This window comes from Glandiceps talaboti, chromosome 5, assembly GCF_964340395.1.
Source record: "Glandiceps talaboti chromosome 5, keGlaTala1.1, whole genome shotgun sequence".
Taxonomy (NCBI): Eukaryota; Metazoa; Hemichordata; class Enteropneusta; family Spengelidae; genus Glandiceps; species Glandiceps talaboti.
In genome coordinates this window covers 19,055,001-19,074,332 of record NC_135553.1, presented here as the reverse complement: position 1 = coordinate 19,074,332, position 19,332 = coordinate 19,055,001, and the positions used below count along the sequence as shown (strand labels likewise).

Genomic DNA, 19,332 nt, shown 5'->3' with positions numbered 1-19,332 from the left:
GGGTGGAGGGCCTATGGGATATAATTCCCCGTCGTACTAACTTCTAATCAGACACACGTTTTCACTTGTGAATTAAAAATGTAAACGTGTGAATGGAGTATAGTGTAGACACTACTTATTGTGAGGTATTAGTGGGGAATGAAGTTTTGAAAAAAAAGGATGGTTTGTTGATCTGATACATTCAACGTATTTAATCTGACCACACATATAAGCTCAATATCCATTACGGGCATTTTGTCGCGTCTTTGTCCCAGTCGAACGCAAGGTTAACTAACAAAAGTCAACTCAACATTTTTCGCACACTAATTCTTTTCACCAATCTCCACAATGGCCCATGGATATTGGTTTAATAGGCAAGGTAAGATTGTATAACACACACACCTTTGCTTTTGGTCCGTTCGACTTTTTCATTGAGTCTTCTATACATCTTCTCATCTTCTCGTATGCGACGTGCTATCACATCTAATGGAATGGATGTTAAAAAAACGTGTAGTGATTTCTTCATTGCAAGTACAAAATCTGCCATCATTTCAAATATAAGATTACATGTTGAAATTTACATATAAACTGCCTCCTCAACTCTTTGTCAAAATCTCTGTAGGTTTAGCCATAAGTCTACTACGGTGAAAATAATATAAATGTACGCTAGTGCCATGATGACAGCACAATTAATAAGCACTAGCTTGAGAACTCGATCGGACACGCATGCATGCTCTATACAGGACCTCCTAGACCTGACCTTCGTGAGAACTACAGCTTTGGATAACTGTGTGTCTTCAAGACGATAAGAAGAGAATACTTAAACGACAGATTCGTCATGTTATAAAGTTATCACCCCATATCCGATTCAGCTATTACTATGCTGTAGTCCTTTTCGTAAATTCCTTACGGGACAGCCTTCCATTAAGCTAGCCCATGTGAAAATTTTAAAGTAAGTTCGCTCTCTTTCCTAGTGTCGAAGATTCATAGAGGATATCATTGTGGCAAGTAAACACCACGCAGTGCTGGCATATAACATAAATCTGACTAGCAGGAAAGCGAATACCACAATATGAATTTTTTAAAGTTCCTAATCTTCTGACACGCATAGTTTTGGACCATGAATTATGATTATCGCATAATGTGTATGATCTCGACAAGTTCAGAATAATGCTTGACCAGGCAAGTTTAATGCATGTTACCAATTTGGTATAATTTCACAAAAAACTAAGTAACAAATATACAAGTTTGATAATTTAACTGAAACTATTTGATGTAAGTTAGAAGTTATCCTCACACAAATCATTACTATTAAAAGTTATCCCTGATGAGTTTTTCTCCGATTGTTCACTCTAAAATTATGTACCGATGAAATTGACCCATTTGCAAACACATGATGTAACATTAATAGATCCATACTGACAGCCAATTACCTTGCTCGGACGTCCCATCAACGTTTACAGCCTGTAAGTCCAGTATGCAATAAAGACATATGAATATCTGCAGTCGTAAACCCATAATTCTTGGGCATATGCTGAGATACTAGTATTACGCCTATGGGATTATAAACCTGGTCGATATAATCTGAAAAAAATAAAAATTGTTGATCCCAATTCAAGATCTCTTCACAAATTCTACATGGTATGAGTTATTTTATATGTTTTTGAAATAGTCATTATGAGTCACCATAATATTTATATTCCAACTTTACTTGCAGATATACAATTTATAAAAGACGATATAGTGCATAGTTTGTTCTCATTGTTCTCATTTGTGAGAACAAACTAATTTGCACTCAAATATTTATCTCGTCATGTGGATGACCCCGTACTTCGGGTGTATAGTTTACTACAATTTGGACTATACTTTTCTATCAGAGATTTGAGTAGAGGATCCTAGTTTAAGGTCCATGCCATAGCGAAGGTATCTTGCAGTTGCAGCGAACCTGATCTGATCTCGTCCATTTCCAAAATGAAATAAAACATTCATGAGCATAGAGCCAAAGAATTCAGTTAATGTACATCACTAATATACATGAACAGTTCTCATTTACTGATAGTTATAGTACACGTCAGATTATATTTACTGTTTTTATTAGGAAAATTTTGGTTAACCTGTCTATTATTTTGTCTGAGGCACAGCAGAGGACTAACCCAAATGAAAACAGTAAATGCCCGGACGTGTCCTATAACGAAGTTATACTTCGAATTCGATGAATTTTTAGGTTTTTTACCAGAAAGTCAAGCTTGTTATCTACAGTACTCTTACCCATCACCATGTTAATGACAACATTCACTATAGAAATCCCATCCCACATATCTTGGCCGAATAATCCAATGTTTTCCCAAAAAGTTCACAAACCTGGCAAGGACTCTTCTGTAACAAAATGACAATCCCAAATCGAGCAGTATTTCCGTTTTACCCAGTTTTGTTATTAACCCCGTGAACATACACATTGTCAAGTCAATGAACAAATTCTATATGGAGACTTGCTTTCTGCACAAGTCACTTTATAGCATGGATACTATAGATCCATGCTTTGTAGTGAAGTGGTTAAAGAGCATGTCTTTGGATACATGGTACAGAACTAGAGGTACTGTGTTCGAGACCCACCAAGGTAAGGGTACACACACATTACACAATGACAGGTGCAGAATTAGGCGCGGTAGAACACGGTATTAGGCAGGGAAGCACCTGTATATGTTGGTTGCATTGTAACAGTTAATAAATATGGACAGTGCTATAGAAATGATTAACATGTTGAGGACAGTTTCATTCATGGGTTGGAAGTGTTAGAGGACAGTTCCTTTCATGGATTAACAGTATGCAGACACTTTCTTTGTGTAAAAGTGCCCGTATCTGCAAAAAGTCTGCTAAATGAAATTGAGAGCACAGTTGAAACAATGGGGAAGAGTCGGAAAGGAGTATAACTGAATATATTTTTAGAAGAGAATAAGAAAAAGTTATTCAATCTCAGACAACTACAGCTATAGTGGTCTGATGAGTATCAGTGTACACTAACTCGCCAGGAGTGACAAGGAAGTAAACATAGCACAAAAGAGATCAACAAGGATCAATGCTACGTTGAACACCACCTTTTGCTAAATCATATTGACTTTTTGAGTCAATTACTTTTATGAACATTTGCAAAATCTGTAGAAACGCATTCTTCGTGTGTAGTATAGAGAGGGTTTTTCGCAGAACTAACCATGCCAGTGGGCGAGATAACAAGTTGTGACAAGTGCCATTGCAACGTCATACTCTGTAAACATCTGATTGAACCATGATAACGTGAGACTGAGGTTAGTTGTTGAAACCATAGGCTAGTAAAACGAAAGTAACATAATCGCATTTGTTGTGTGGTTATGTATACATCAAATTTGCTGAGTCGATAAAATGCAATTACACAAATTACTGACAATAGTTTCAACTAAGAATGTCCTTCCCTACGACTGTTTTGTTTGCTGACAGAAGAATATAGCTCGTGAACACAATAACACTGACATACGAATAACTTGGCCTAGTTCCTATACGTGTTACGATTACTACAATGGAGAACGTCAACAGGTATAGGATCTAGACTACGAACAACGGGGGTTACTCAATTGATCTAGTGCACAAGTGCGGCTTGTATGAGTGGGAGTAGCTGCAGCAGATGTATGAATTTTCATACATTTTGGACTGATGACAACTATAAATTTAAAGTAGCACATACCTATCACAATCGTTAATAAGAATTGGTGTTGAGTATTTGGCAGCCCTCGTACAAATGACAATTTATCGTTCTACGTACTCAGCTGTCATATCTGTTCATAGATTATTAACATGTGTTAATGAATGATTTTTAATACAGTAGGAGGCGAGGTACGAAAGAAACCCTAAGGTAGTGCGTAATGACGAAGGTTATTACTAATCACAGTTTTTGTTGGTGATTAAAAGCCTGTACGTGTGGTCTGTCTGTCTGTCTGTCTGTCTGTCCGCCCGTCCGTCCGTGTGTGTGTGTGTGTGTGTGTGTGTGTGTGTGTGTGTGTGTGTGTGTCTGTCTGTCTGTATGTGTGTGTGTGTGTGTGTGTGTATGTATGTATGTATGTTTGTATGTATTGTATGTATGTATTGTATGTATGTATGTATGTATGTATGTATGTATGTATGTATGTATGTATGTATGTATGTACGTACGTACGTACGTACGTACGTAGGAAGTAACAAATACGTCATTTGCATAAAGTGAAAAGATTATTTCCATGTGAAAAACATGCTTGTCTGTTGAAAAGATGATATAGACACGTGACAAAGCAATTTGATAGCTTTGTAACTGACAAATAGGGATACCCATGAATAACTGTATGCATTAACTTTTCATGATAATGATATGAAAATATTGTGTAGTTATTGTATTCATATATTATAATTTCTAACATTGCAATATACTACACACCATGGATCAAACAATACTCAATTTACTAAACTCAAGGAAGGTGCTATCCAATGCATTTGACAACATGTATATCTCTCAACAATTTGAATTGACTATTTATTTGTGAAAATGTTTATTCTGGAGAAATAGAAAATATCAATACAAATCTCTTACTGGTTTATTTTAAGTATATAGTGCATTCACGCATATACAATCAAATACGTCCAATTTACAGGACAAGACTTTGAAAAATAAAAAAAATGTCAGTATTACAGTCACAAATATGGACATAAGACAGACGGTTCTAGGACAAATGCCCCCCGGACAAACGCCCCCGGATAAATGCCCCCGGTAGGACTGTCATTGCCTACGAATAGAGATTTAAAAAATCCAGATTTTGGGAGTACACTTAAAATATGGTTTTATCACTTTTATTGTATAATGGATGAATAGACAGAAGATGTTCAAAAAATGTTGAATTCGACCAAATAGGGCAGGCTTTAATTTTATCACCTTTACTGTATTATTACTAAAAGCATTCTTATATAGGGATTTCGGGTGGTGTAATTATACAAACACAGTCATTGTTATATACACATACACACTTTATTTCGGACATTAGACTGCAATACGCCGTATTCCGGTTATCGAAGAAGCCCCGAAAAGATAAAAGATATGATTGTTTGGCCACTAGGGGCGCTGTTTTAGAACCGGAAGTGAGGGCCAGAATTGTAGCGCATTGTTGCAAAGCACAGAGTCTATAGGCATCGTAACCACTGACTAAAGATTTTCTGTCATTCCCGGTAACTTTACGCTATAATATTGCATTATCGCCCATCAAATAACGAAATAGCAAATTAACCTCTTGTTCTCCTAATATTTCGCGTAAGTTTGGCTCTGCAATTCGACCGTGAGGAAAACCCAAAAGTAGCAACATTTTGAAACGGGTAGTACACTGACATCTCACTCACGTTTTTAGTGTGACATCGTCCATTTGCGTTACCGTTGGAGAAATTGTAGCGATTGCTTCCAGTCAAACATCGGAACGGAAAAGGGTACAAAAACAGAGGAAAGAACCCTCAAAATCACAATATACGCTACAGTTATTGCAGCTTGTATAAAACCAATCTGATTAAAATCCGATGTAGATGTCGGCTAATCGTTCATTGCTATTTTACTTTCGTTATTGTGCCTGAATTGACCTTCGTGGTACATGTTTGATCGCCTCCTCTACCGATCAGGACAAAAACGTAAACATGTACCACGAAGGTCAATTCAGGCAAAATAACGAAGGTAAAATAGCAATGAACGATTAGCCGACATCTACATCGGATTTTAATCAGATCGGTATAAGGTATGGTATGATGAGTGAACCACGTAAACGTTACATGGAAGGCCGATTCATTGAAGGGGTGGGCGGTGTGGTACATCAATCACAATAACAATATTTATGATTCGTTGCCGACTTCAATGGGGTTTTTTATACACTGATGGTCCTGAATGAAGAATAGCAAGCTAACCAAAGTGTGATAGTAAAGATGAGTATATCAATACAAATATGTTTATGCCAACTTATAACCAGTACATGAAATGTTTTTTTTCCGGACAAAGTTTTATGATTTCACCCGTGGTGCTACACCACTGTTCTAATAAACAAGAAAGGCCTAAGTATGCGGCGACATCAGTTACAATATAAACATGTGGCTTGGTAATTTATTGTCGACCGAACTCTCAATATTGCAATGACTGTAGCTGGAAGCTGTTCAATCTGATTAAAATCCTATGTAGATGTCGGCTAATCGTTCATTACTATTTTACCTTCGTTATTTTGCCTGATATTATTTTTCTTGGTACATGTTTATATTTTTTAGCCTGATCGTAGAGGAGGCGATCAGGCAAGCTAAAAAATGTAAACATGTACCAAGAAGGTCAATTCAGGCAAAATAACGAAGGTAAAATAGCAATGAACGATCAGCCAACATCTACATCGGATTTTAATCAGATTGGAAGCTGTTGTCAGATTTGTAATTTTCTAATCGTTCTTTTGTCAAGCAACAGACACCAGTAAGGTAAAGAAATATGTTTATCATGTCTACATCGGGTATATTTCGAAGGTCCTCCGTCCAACTTTCAATGTTTCCGCTGTCGATTAGTTCTATCTTTTGATGCTTGACATCCACTATTCGTCTCCTCTTCCGTTCTCTCAGAAAATTATCATTTTCTAGTGTTTCAAGACCAAGGTTGACAGCATTTCTGGCGATATCTAGTAGATTTAGAAGTAGTAATTTTCCACTCTTTTATGAATGCACGGAGTTCTTTTACGCCCATTTTGTTGACAGCTTCATACATCGCCATACTATTAGATGCCATGACGAAAATTCTGGCCCTCACTTTGTCAGATATGGTGCGCCCTCTCGCGATACTTTCCTGCGAAACAACCGGAAGTTCGATAACCGGAATACGCCGTATTGTGATGACAATAAAGAAAAATACAACCAACAATGTGTGATAAAACATGGGATTTGTTTTTTTTTAAATAAGGCAGTTAATAGGAATTGCTTAAGTGTAGAACTCCAGAATCTGATTGCATAAATACTAAACTGTACTATTCAAAACTGGAGGTTGTGGGCTATTCCCCTAAACAAGTCAAGCACATGACGATTCTCGAAATCGGCAACAATTTGTGTAGAACTCTGGAATCTGATTGCATAAATGCTAAGTAATAAAACCATATTTTTCATTTTAAGTGCACCGCCTGATATCACGTCTTTCAATCGCACTATAGTAGAAATGCTAAGTAACCCTAAAAACATGCCTTTCTTGGTTGAATCGTGAGCCATAGTCCTATCGTAGGCATTTCTTCGGGGGCATTTGTCCGGGGGGGGGGGGGGAATATGTCCTACGGGGGCATTGCCATTTGTCCGGGGGCCATTTGTCGGGGGCATTTGTCGGGGGCATTTGTCCGGGGGGGGGGGCGTTTGTCCTGTTAGCTAGCGCTTTCATGTATCCTATATCTAAAACATGTATATGCAGCATAGTCAAACAATAATTATATACATGTTTGCGTAAAAAGTGATACTGTACTATAAACCAACCAAAAAGAAGGGAAAGACAGCCATTTGATTATTATGTTAAGGTAAAGTATTGCATTAGGATAAAAAGTTACTATTGACAAGGACACTTTTTTGAAGGAAAGAAAATCCCACTTTTCTGATTAATTCATTTATGACAAGTTTATTACATCTGTACTCAGAAAAGTCTCAAAGACACATGCCAAAACAGAAAGGAATGAAATAAAGTGAATCTCATCAATTAAAGAATACAATGCTACAAAAGAACAAACAATTTACATGTACTAACTATGATCTATAAAACTTCGAAAATGGACTTTATTAAATCAAATTTAAAAAAATAAAATTTGTAATGAAATTAACCCTGATAGATTCATTATGAATATAGTATGATAATAATCATGATTATAGCAAAATTAATAAAATATCATTAAAATAGATTTTATCAGACGCTACCTAACAATAAGGCAAAAAAGTTCATTGGAGAAAAGTAAAATATGAAAATTATAATAACTCAATATCTGACACAAAATTCTTTGATATTTTAATAAAGTTGAAAAGTAAAAATTGTTCGAAAATAGTAGATGAAATTTTATATCAATTGCTTTGGATCAAACTTTACTCATATTAGAATAGGAAATATTGTTATGATATTTGTTTGACGATGTGTTTAGTTATTGTATGTTGGTTGGTAGGTGAGTGAGTGAGCGGGTGGGTTGATAGGTAGGTGAGAATTTAGCTGAAGGTAGATAGAGTTTTAGTTTGTGTTGTATGCAATAATATTCACGCAAAATTCTCGCTGTTGACATCAAGCTTTTACAATAATATTCTGTAGACACTTATTGAAAACATGTATAACAAATGCTGAATTGTCTTGACACTCTAATAGTAATTAAAGAATCACCTATTTTGAATATGACTATACTAAGAGTTGACTGGTTGATAAATTGTTATCAATTAAGGCTAATTGCTGTCAACCCATTAATAATGTTGTTTTGTTGACTATTTCAGTTTGAATACTATACACATAAGATTTCAAGCTCTTGTTGTTATCGCATGGACTCCACGGTGTGCTCTTTTTGAAACCTTAGATGTATAATGTCGTCAATGAAGACAAATAGCTCAATATATCCGGTGATAATTCAGTTATTTGATTATTGAGTAGATACAACGTTTCAAGACTGTTCAACCCTCGGAAAGCATCATCTGCAATGCTGGCGATACTGTTTGAGTTGAGACGCAATGTCTTTAATTCAGACAAACCGCTGAATGTATTTTCTCGTATTTCGTTAATTCTGTTTGCGTCAAGATCTAAAGTTTCAAGGTCGTGAAGTCCACGAAAAGAATCAACCGCAATATACCTTATACGATTACTTTCAAGAAACAGCGATTTCAATGCCGTTAAACCACCTAAATGGGTTGCTGAGAATTCTAGTAGTTGGTTTTTAGACAATGTCAAGGTTTGGAGATTGTCCAGTCCCTGAAAGATACCATCAGGAAAACTATCTATATGGTTTGTGTGGAGATTTAGTATCTGTAATTGTGATAAATCTCGGAAGACATCTTCATGCAATTGCTTGATATTGTTACCACTTAGGTGAAGTCTTAACAGGTTATCCAACCCTTCAAATGCACTAGCAGCAATATCGCTGATATCATTTGAATGGATATTTAACACTGTCAGTGCGGGCATATCACTGAAAATATTTCTCGATAGTTCATGTATTTTGTTATCATCAAGATGCAACACTTTTAGGTTTTGCAATCCCAGAAAAGTACCACTTGGAATGTTTGTTATATAGTTTGATTGCAGGTTCAGTAATTTCAATTGCGATAAATCCCTGAAGACGCCTTCCTTCAATTCGGTTATTCTGTTGCCACTCATATGTAGTGTATTCAAGGTGTGTAACCCTTGAAAGACATCATCACTAACTCTTGCTATATCGTTCGAGTAGAGATTTAGTGTCGTCAACTTAGACAAAGCCCTGAAAATAGTACCTGTTAATTCAGTAATTTTGTTATTATCCAGATGTAATATTTCAAGGCTCTGAAACTCTCGAAAGGCGCCATTGGGAATATTGGTGATGGAGTTAGAGTTCAATGTTAGTGCCTGTAATGTTGGAACTTCACTTGAGAAATTTTTCGGCACTTCAACTATTTTGTTAAACCCAAGATACAGCTTTTCGATCTTGTCCATTCCTTTGAAGGCACCTTTAGCAACTCTAGTTATCTGGTTGAAGTGCAGGTCAAGTGTCGTCAGTGAAGACAAGTGACTGAATATGGTTGCCGGTAATACGGTGATTTTGTTGGTTTTCATGTCCAACGTTTCTAGATACTTCAATCCACTAAATGCACCAACAGAAATTCTGGTTATGCCACTCGAGTGGAAATCCATTTTCTTCAGGGAGGGTAAGTCAATGAAAATGTTTTCTCGTAGTCTAGCAACTTTGTTGCCACTCAAATACAACTTCTTCAGCTTGTCCAAACCCCTAAACGCACCCTTAGCAATACTAGTGATGTCGTTAGACTGCAGCTTCAGATTCTCCAAATTTGGCAAATCACTGAAAATATTTTCTTCTAATCTGTTAATTTTGTTATTGTGCAGGAACAGTCTTTTCACTTTTCGCAATCCTTTAAAAGCCCCATCAGCTATGCTCGTTATGGCGTTATAGTGTAGCTTCAACGCCTTCAACTTGGGCAAATGTCTAAAGACATCACCGTGCAATGCCGACAGTTTGTTACCACTCAGAGCCAAAATCTTTAACTTCTTCAATCCTCGAAATGAACCTTCCGAAAGCCTGATAATATCGTTAGAGTTTAGAATCAAACTGTGCACTGCAGCCAATTCGCTGAATGAATTTACAGGAAGCTGTTGAATTTTGTTGTTGTACAGATTTAACTTTTTCAAATTTTGTAACCCTCGAAAAGAACCATTCGAAATTGTCGATAGATCGTTGTTACCTAGGTTCAGAGATATCAGCGCTGGGAAACTTGCAAGCCAACCATCCGGGATTGAAGTCAGGTCATTTCTGAATAAATTAAGGGATACTGTGTCGACCGGAATATTTATTGGTGTGGCTGCTAAGGATCTACCACTACAATCTACATCAAGTCCAACACTAGTGTTGCACGAACACAACCATGGACATCCTTGAATGCAAATCCCACAAATTGTGAAAAATACGACGAACACTTTGGTAGTAGACATTTTGCAAGTGAATTTCCCCGTTCTATTGTTCCTGAAAGAGATAAAAAAATGACCATTAGTAAGCTCCTACTGATAAACGCTATTGTCTAAGTGTTTGCTGCCAAGTTGCTCCTATTTTAAACACACTTTCAGGGTTATACATCATAAATCATAACATCATTTCAACTCTTTGTATAGTAAAGCAGCATTGATATTCTGATCCGTTTCCACGCGGGAGAATGCTATTTGCTTCAAAGTTTACTACAACTGGTCTATCGCATTTCTATTGTATCATATGTTATGTTGTCAAAATGTCAATATGTACGTATGTGTCTGGCAATCATCCCGTCCATAAACAAAACTATTGTCATAATACAATACACTATCTCGGAGAAAGCTACTCCTTCAAGAAAACAACACAAACCCAAGTTATTGACATCCTGGAGCTGTACCGAAAATACCTTAATTGTCTTATATTGTTCAAATTGACTTCTTCTCTTTTTTTTTGCTTTCACAAGAAGTGTTTTTCTTACATTCCTGAAGCCCCTTTGAGGCTTCTCACTGCTTCACAGTAGTGGTATGTTGCTTACGGAAACACTCAACAGAGTACATTATACTATCCGTTGAACATTTTTAATCGGATCCTCATTAAAACTGCACCAGTTGCAACTGGAACGGTTTTTGAAACTCTTTTGCTAGATTTATTTGACGTACCTGTAACACCATACGTACACCCTTAACAATATTGAATCGCCTGTATTTGTGTAGCTGTACACGTGATATGGTACAATAAAGCCATACAAATGATTTGTTTGGTCCTCACCCTAAAATCCTAGCCCCCCCCCCCGACACCATCATGATGTCAACTTGTTTCTGTACTACTTATTGAAAAGATGACCTTTAATTAACGTCTATTTATTGGCATTTTAACAATTCTGAGTGAATATATCGTTTGTTGGTTGATCGTAAAAGATATCACTCCATACAGCTAGAGTAGGGAACATTCAAAACACTTGGCCTAAGTATCACGGGGAAATTTAAACTGCATAGTATTTAACACTGAACACATATCATGCATATGATTGTAGAAGTATGTTTTGTCCAGATGGTAAAGCAACATTGTCGGACATACAGTCATGTTTACAGCATGAGTTGAAAGATATATGGACAAAAGGTCAAATAAGGTTTATTAATGAGACTTGCATAACAACATGAATTCTCGGTCTCTGTTATCATAAAAGTCACCGTGATTTATGTTCTTGACATCGGCGGATGTTCAGTCATTAACAAGAATCCGAATTGCACAAGAAGGGGAAAGGAAGAATTGATAATAAACTACTTGCATACGTGTAAGTATGCGTCATACAAGCTACCATGTAAGCATGCGGTATCTGAATAGATTTATTTAGATATATGGGGTTGAAGACAAACAACTTTAGAACTTGACTTGTAAATTTACTTTATTTGTTTAATTTCTTTGAAGAGAAAACGTGTGCTGCGTGGTTATCCGTCTGCCACGAACGTGTATTTCAACAGTTGTGAAAATCCCGAAACTATAGATAACCAAGACGATATACATGTAGTTCAATGGCAGTGTAATATTCAAAACAAGTTGTGGCAGAGATCGTGCATTAGATCTCGCGAATCATTTCATCCAGAACAATGTAAACCGAGACAGGGACTCATATCGAAAAGTTCCGCATATAACGGTTTTTTTTTCATCGTCATAAAATTGTAGGTCCCTTTGCGGCGATTGCAACCACTGAAACACGCACAGCCGGTTTGGGTTGCCCCAGCAGAAAAATCATGAACTGGCATGGTTTTAGCGACTGGTTATGTCCTGAATTGACCGAACAACTTATTTTGCATATCAGTACAACTAAAGGACAGCAAATACGTGCCACAAAGTTATTAGATTGTCTGATTTGTTTAATGCATTTTTACAAACAACATATGTGATCACATCACCTTTGTACCTTGGTGGTAATTGTATGTCAGTGCCATAAACATAACGTTCATCATATTGCACAATTTATAATGGGGTCTTTAACCTTTCATCCCCAAAAGTATGTCAAAACAGCCTTGAAGTGTGAGAAAAGGATAGTGATATTGCATACATATGTTATACATTCTCTAATAGACCCGGATTAAGATTTAGGTGTGAAAGTAGTTTTCTGACAAAGCTGTAGAAAATGTTTGTCCTGTAGTAAAGAATGATCCAGTGCAATCTGTGTGGCTCCATTGACAGGATAACACTGGGTAAAAGATAACACTGGCTAAAATACAGACTAACATTGACAACATGTACCACAGACACATTACGGACAGACTGCGAACGATATTAGCTGAAAACACACATCCACTTAGGCCAGAACTTGAGTCGACGAATAGAGAGAAGCGGCAGACTCAGACTCCCACATACCAGAGCAACATGCTATAAGGAATCACTCATCCCAGCAGCAATCAAATTACACAACCAACAGACAGATAGACCTCGACTGTAGCCCTATATTCTCATATGCTTAGCTGTGACCAGTCTTTTTTAAAACCCATGATTTTCGAGTTGTTGTCGTTTTTTAAATCCTGATTATGTACGTATTTTGATTTTAGAAGTATTGCTTTTATGTACTCGTTTTTATTGTTTTTATTTACTCGTTGAAATTGTTTTGAATACTCGGGTTTGAAACGTGGTCCTTTGAACTAGTGAAGGTTACCTAACGAAAAATCTACAACAACAACAACAACAACAACAACAACAACAACAACAACAAAAACAACAAGGATCTTTCCATTGACAAATTTGTGTGGCTAAACAGTTTCTGCAAAGAAGTGAGTCTTTTCTGTATTTGAGAATAAAAGAAGAGATATCAACTGTAAGTTATCAAACGTTAACCCAGCACGTACTGACTCAAGGATTAAACGATGTGTCGCAGTATGCATTCCTAACCAACTAAAATGTCCAATTCAGATCTAATTTGTGCTGTACATTTAACAAATTGATAAAGCCTTGGCTATATTTTCAGTTAATTTTTAATGGCGCCGCTTTATGACAAATACCTTATAGTATTGCAAACAATGTCACTTTCCAAAATTCGCAGATGTCACCTTCCCTCAATTCACAGATGAGGAATAATTTGTATTTTTCATACCAAAGAACCACGATAAGACTAATGTTTGCATGATATCTATCAATTCTTAACTTTGATAAAGTGTAACCATCATTTAAGGAGCGTGTTAGAGTTTAAATACATTTTCTTCCATGAAAAAAATAATCATTATTTGCTTCCAACGGGTACCACCACCTTCAGGGGTCTATAGCATTGGCCGATGTCTGTCCGTCCATCCGCCATGTTTGCGGATATCCACACTATTTATCCCGAGGACGTAGTTGTGACCGTCATAACTCAATTCAACCAAAAGGGGGACATATGTACGTCACTTTTATCGCGACTTTGACTAGTATGGCCGAACAGCTAGCGGCCATAGTTGTTGTAAAAAATTAAATTGTCGACCGTAACTCAAGAAGTCCAATGCACATGACACAGGGACACTATTTAAGTGTCTACATCTATGTTTATAGTTCTACAGGAGCTTCAAATTAGATACAACGGCGTATGACCAGGTCTTCTCCTCTAATGTCAATTAACAAGCCACTTCACAACTTATGCAGTTTTGCAAATATACATCATTGAAGAGTACATACTCATACTAATAGCGGTGAGTTTTGTCTACATGTATCGACCTTTTGACCTTGGCCAGCGATCTCTATGTCCCAATTAATAAATTGTCTAATGGGTATGAATGTTTTCATTGAGCCAGCAGTTAAGTGTCTACAACTAGTATAACAACTTTGTAGGGCCATATACTAATTAACAACACGTCAGTGTAGGGGGCTATGTCTTCAAACATAGGAGACTTGTTCTTAGACTGAATTTTTAGCAGATTACAAAATGGAGATAGAATTTTTAAAAAATGTCATGTCAGAGGCGATTCAGATAAATGAGTTGAACAAAGTACATTTGTATGGACTCGCTAAAGTTTTATGAAATGCGACGAAATATACAAGCGTACTGTTATAGTTTTTATAGTTTTTTAGAATCAACATATAAAACTTGATGCTATTTTCTGAAAGGGGGAATTCAGTGACAGGTTTTGTCTAGGTCTTCTTGCTCCTCGAAGTAAAAAAACCCCGAATATGGTCGCATATACAATTTGATTAAAGTAAATGATCGAACCTGAAAATTACGGGTTAGATAGACTTCTAGTTATCAGTGAAGTTGGTCCAGGCATGCCGGCTTTGGCACGCAATGTATTTATGTGTAACCACATGAGGGAAATAAGATGACATTGAACGAAGAGTGTGTTCTGTCACGTTGTGGAATTTCAATACATTACAACATCGCAAGAATGGCTGTCATGGCACACCTGCTTTTCGTGTCAGTTCTGTACTTTTTGGTTGGTAAATATCAATATTTGTTTTCCTTTTCAGAAAGTCAAATACTTGTCGCGTAGTTCTTCCTGTGATACTAACAACCATTCTTTGTAAGGACAAGGGTTACTTGTTCCCAGTTGGCACACTATACACTACTCTACTTCTTGCCCTTGACACGACAAAATTGGAAATATCCGGTCAGTTTGAGGATTTCATTAATTTCTGTTCTAATTTGTCATACTTTTAACAACTTAGAAGTAATGAGTCCAGAAGTTATCAATGTACATGTACATTCTCCGTTGTAGCAAGTCCTAGTGGTATACGTGCATTGTTGGGGCATTAAACGTTTGTAAAAATCAAACGAAAAGTTGAAATTTTCTCTTGAGATTTCGTAAAAACCACGTTTTGCTGATACGGGAATTGTTAAGGCCAAGGACTTACCGTATTATGTCGCATGTAATAGTCAGAAACTTCACCAAAAGCGAAATGGCATTCAGGACTTCACCGTACAAGCTGTGTGATATTCCCGGCTCTTCTCCCGAGTGTTGTGGTTCAAAACCACGTTACCTTTTGTTATTGGTGGTATGTCCTTATAGTGTCTCCTCGATATCCGTGAGGGCGTGCCGAGATTATCTCTACTCCGCGTCATCCACGAGTCGAGTTGGTCTAGAATATTGGGTACTCATTGGTAACAACTTGCAGATGGTTTAAGTTACGAGTGAATGAGTCGTGTAAAATACTGATATCTGATACTTCTTTGTAATTCCTCTATTATAAAGGTTTATATATGAGCGGTCAAGGTTTGAATGATCATTGACACCAAGGTGAACAAGTCGTCCGTTGAGTTGGATTATCAACATACAGTAAGGGAACCTTCAATAATTACAAGTAGGAGAGGGCCATGGGAATGAGGGGCTTGGTCAGATTTTATAAATCGGTTCTCGTGGGAGGGCCATATTTAAGAGAATGAAAGTAGGAGACAGTCACTTTGATTCATTTTTTTATTATCTAATTTCACATAATTATTTTGTGAGTTTGGCATCCCACCATTGTGGGACACGACTGTAGAAAGATGAGTCAGACAGAAGTCAAAATCGACTGTTAACAGCTTTACAAGTTAGCATTTCGTTTCGACCTTCGTGCGATGTGTAAATCCATGACCCGTCCTAGCTTCTTCCCGCTTAGTCAAGCACTCCTGCCGAGATTCCCCGGCCAGTTAGTATAATCAACGCCAGTTACCCGCTTCTTATCCTCACACACATTCTTAGACGATGAATATTAGAAATATACAAACTTCAAGTGTAACGGCACACAGGATGTCATCCTACGTCAGGTTCAATTGTTATCAAAGATGAATTTTAAATACTCAATTGGTCTGACTATTACAGGATGTGTGTAACAGAAAGACTTACATACGGATATAAACGACATAATACGAGCAATGCTATACTTATATCATGCACAAGCCAAGTTAAACAAAGAAATATGGAATTTATACCCTTCTATATACGTCACGACAACGCGTCTCTACGTCACTGGTACTGCTGTGTTCGAAATATGAGTCAAAACCTTCAAATATTGCCAGTGCTTTCCCCGCGTTTTCTATGATATTACTGGCGCTGGTGGTATAATTATGTTATTCTGCAATATTTGTCTTCATTTAGCCGGAAAATACTCGTGACCTAAGGGTTGTCACTACGAGTCGCTAGACGAGTAGTGACAGAGACCCCTTAGGTCACTCGTATTTTCCTTTGCTGAACAAAGAAAAATACTGGAGAATAACTATAACATCTATTTACATGTATTCTCAGTCCACTAACTTCGTTGCATTGTATTACAATAGAAATCTTTCTTTTTTTTCTACCTGCCTGCAACACGTATAATTGCCACAGGTGCTATTGAGATATTGGCCATTGTAGGATATTTCTATAAAATGCTCAGTTTTCTAATTCATTTGTCGGTTATTAATTATTAACTATGATAAAAGTAAAATACTTATTTCGACTATATTGACTACTACCATCAATAACTGATAAGTCACTGCAGTTCTCAAAGTATGTCTTGGCCCTTTTGAAAGCAATTTGGTATGAGTATAGTGAATAAAACTGAGTCATAGTCGATCAATTTCTCCACATTAATTTAATGTATCTTAAAAGTTCTGTTTTGCGATCGCACTTCCTGGTAGGTAATAATGCTAATATTGTTTCCATTGCTATAACCGCCAGAAAATACATGTACACCGTTTTATTGTAAAAGAATCCGAAGCTGATGTTATTTGAGAAATTTGCAAATAAATGAACTCTTATCACATATGTGACGTGACAGAGTGAACTGTTATTGTTAAACGGTAGCTTATATATGCACGTCAGTTGGTGATGTGACTGCCTGGTGATATGGGGTCGTATGGGCTTATTAGTCAAGGACAAGGTATCGCTTGACGCCCAATGTCGATAAACGCACTGCGGAGAGTATAATACAATTTAAACTACAACGGGTTACGTTTAATTTCTTAAATCAAACATTAACAACGCAATAATAAGTAGCTAGCTGTACGATGTAGTTAGTACTAACAAAATAAAATGGGGGGGGGATAAATAAATAAATTCGAAAGTTAAACGAGACTTCGCCAAAGTACGGTGATGTAGGTGAGAGGTGTTGTCAAACTACCTCTAAGTGTCACTTTCTGTGAAAATTCTTCTCAGAAGTGAAAATACTCACTGAATTCGCGCAGCGAATTTTCAGCGAGGTTTACCGTTGCTGGAGTAGAATGCGCACTGAATGCTGGGTAGTATCGCGCAATCTCGAGGGACACCGGCAAGACAGCAGTGAGGTAGAATTATAAATACTATCCTAAATAGGCTCTCGACACGCAAACAGACACCCGTCAGATTAGAGAACTTAGATACTACACCTCGGGGGGACGAACTCGCAACGAATATTATTCCAGTATAGGCAAACCGAAATAAGGACACCTTCGTGTAATTCTAGCACGCAAACTAGAATGGGACGACGAATCTCTAATCTGAAATACGCTCTATATGTCCAGGTACGCAAACGAAGACAACCGTCGACATGGATCTCGACACGCAAATCGAGAGGGCCTCCAATACACAAAAGGGGGGAACTGCTCGCTACAAATCTCGACACGCAAATCGAGATGGCCTCCGGCAGACAAACGGGTAACTGCTCGCTTAAACTAAGAAATTAGGGCTATTTATAGGCTATACCTGGATCCTAGGGACGTTCTAAATAGGCGAACGTCTGAGAAAACACTACTAGATACATCTAAGCTATTGAGCCAATCACAGAAAACAAATTTGCATAACTCATCGTAACTATAGAATACAATGTTGCAAAATCTGTATATGTTTACATAGTTGTTAGTGTTAACATCACGTACTAAGTAGATCCGAAGTGCATGAACTATTATTAGAAATACAAAACTGGGTCTTATCGTATCAACGAACGTACGAACATCTATGGTGAAATATTCAACGCGTCAAAAGTAACTAAAAGGCCAAGTATAAACAAATTGTAAACGGCACTTCAGTTAACGCGGTGTTTAACATAATAAACACTGTATCCGTTGTCCAATCTAGAACTACTCACACATATAAGCTTATACTCAAAAACGTCTTTTGTTAACCAGCGATTGGTGGAAGCGCCCTTTTTATACTCCTGCTGCCAGTGATCCTCCGTCGATAACCAAACAAGTTCCAGTGATCATAGCAGCTTTATCACTTAATAGATAGATTATACCATTTACAACATCTTCAACCTCTGAAAACAAAAGAATAGCGCCAATGACATTGTAGTACAACAGTAGAGTTTATATGTGTTATACTGTTGGTATAGGCAGTATCTTCATTGTTGGAACAATAATGTCAATTTTCTGAAAGTTTATCCACTTACTTAACCCATCCATGTTGTTATTTGTGTGCAATATGCATAACATTTTCACTGTTGCTATGGGCATGGTCTTGTTGCTAGGCATATGTGCATTCATCTTTTGGTTGATTATCTACTTGCCTAACCATCCCTGTTTTTTATCTTTACAATACACGCCATCATTTTGCTGTTACTGTGGGCGCAGTGCTCACTTAAAGTATGGATAAAGTATTGTTTCCTGTTTGTATTTTACCAAACGACCTCTGACCTATCACATTCAATTAATTTCTCTCACGGAATTGGTTTACACATTCAATCTTTAATAATTTTGTTAACACTCAGTATTCAATACACCAAT

General features: G+C 37.1%; 1 protein-coding gene across 1 annotated transcript in view; it reads right to left on the bottom strand.

Annotated features, from left to right (window-relative positions):
* Positions 1-18,756: 18,756 nt before the first annotated feature.
* The window catches only part of LOC144435113 (L-xylulose reductase-like), a 4,325-nt gene continuing 3,749 nt past the window's right edge, over positions 18,757-19,332 (bottom strand). The window contains exon 8 of the mRNA XM_078123673.1: positions 18,757-18,866. Coding sequence (XP_077979799.1) covers positions 18,757-18,866 — 110 coding nt within the window. The remainder of the gene's footprint in view (positions 18,867-19,332) is intronic.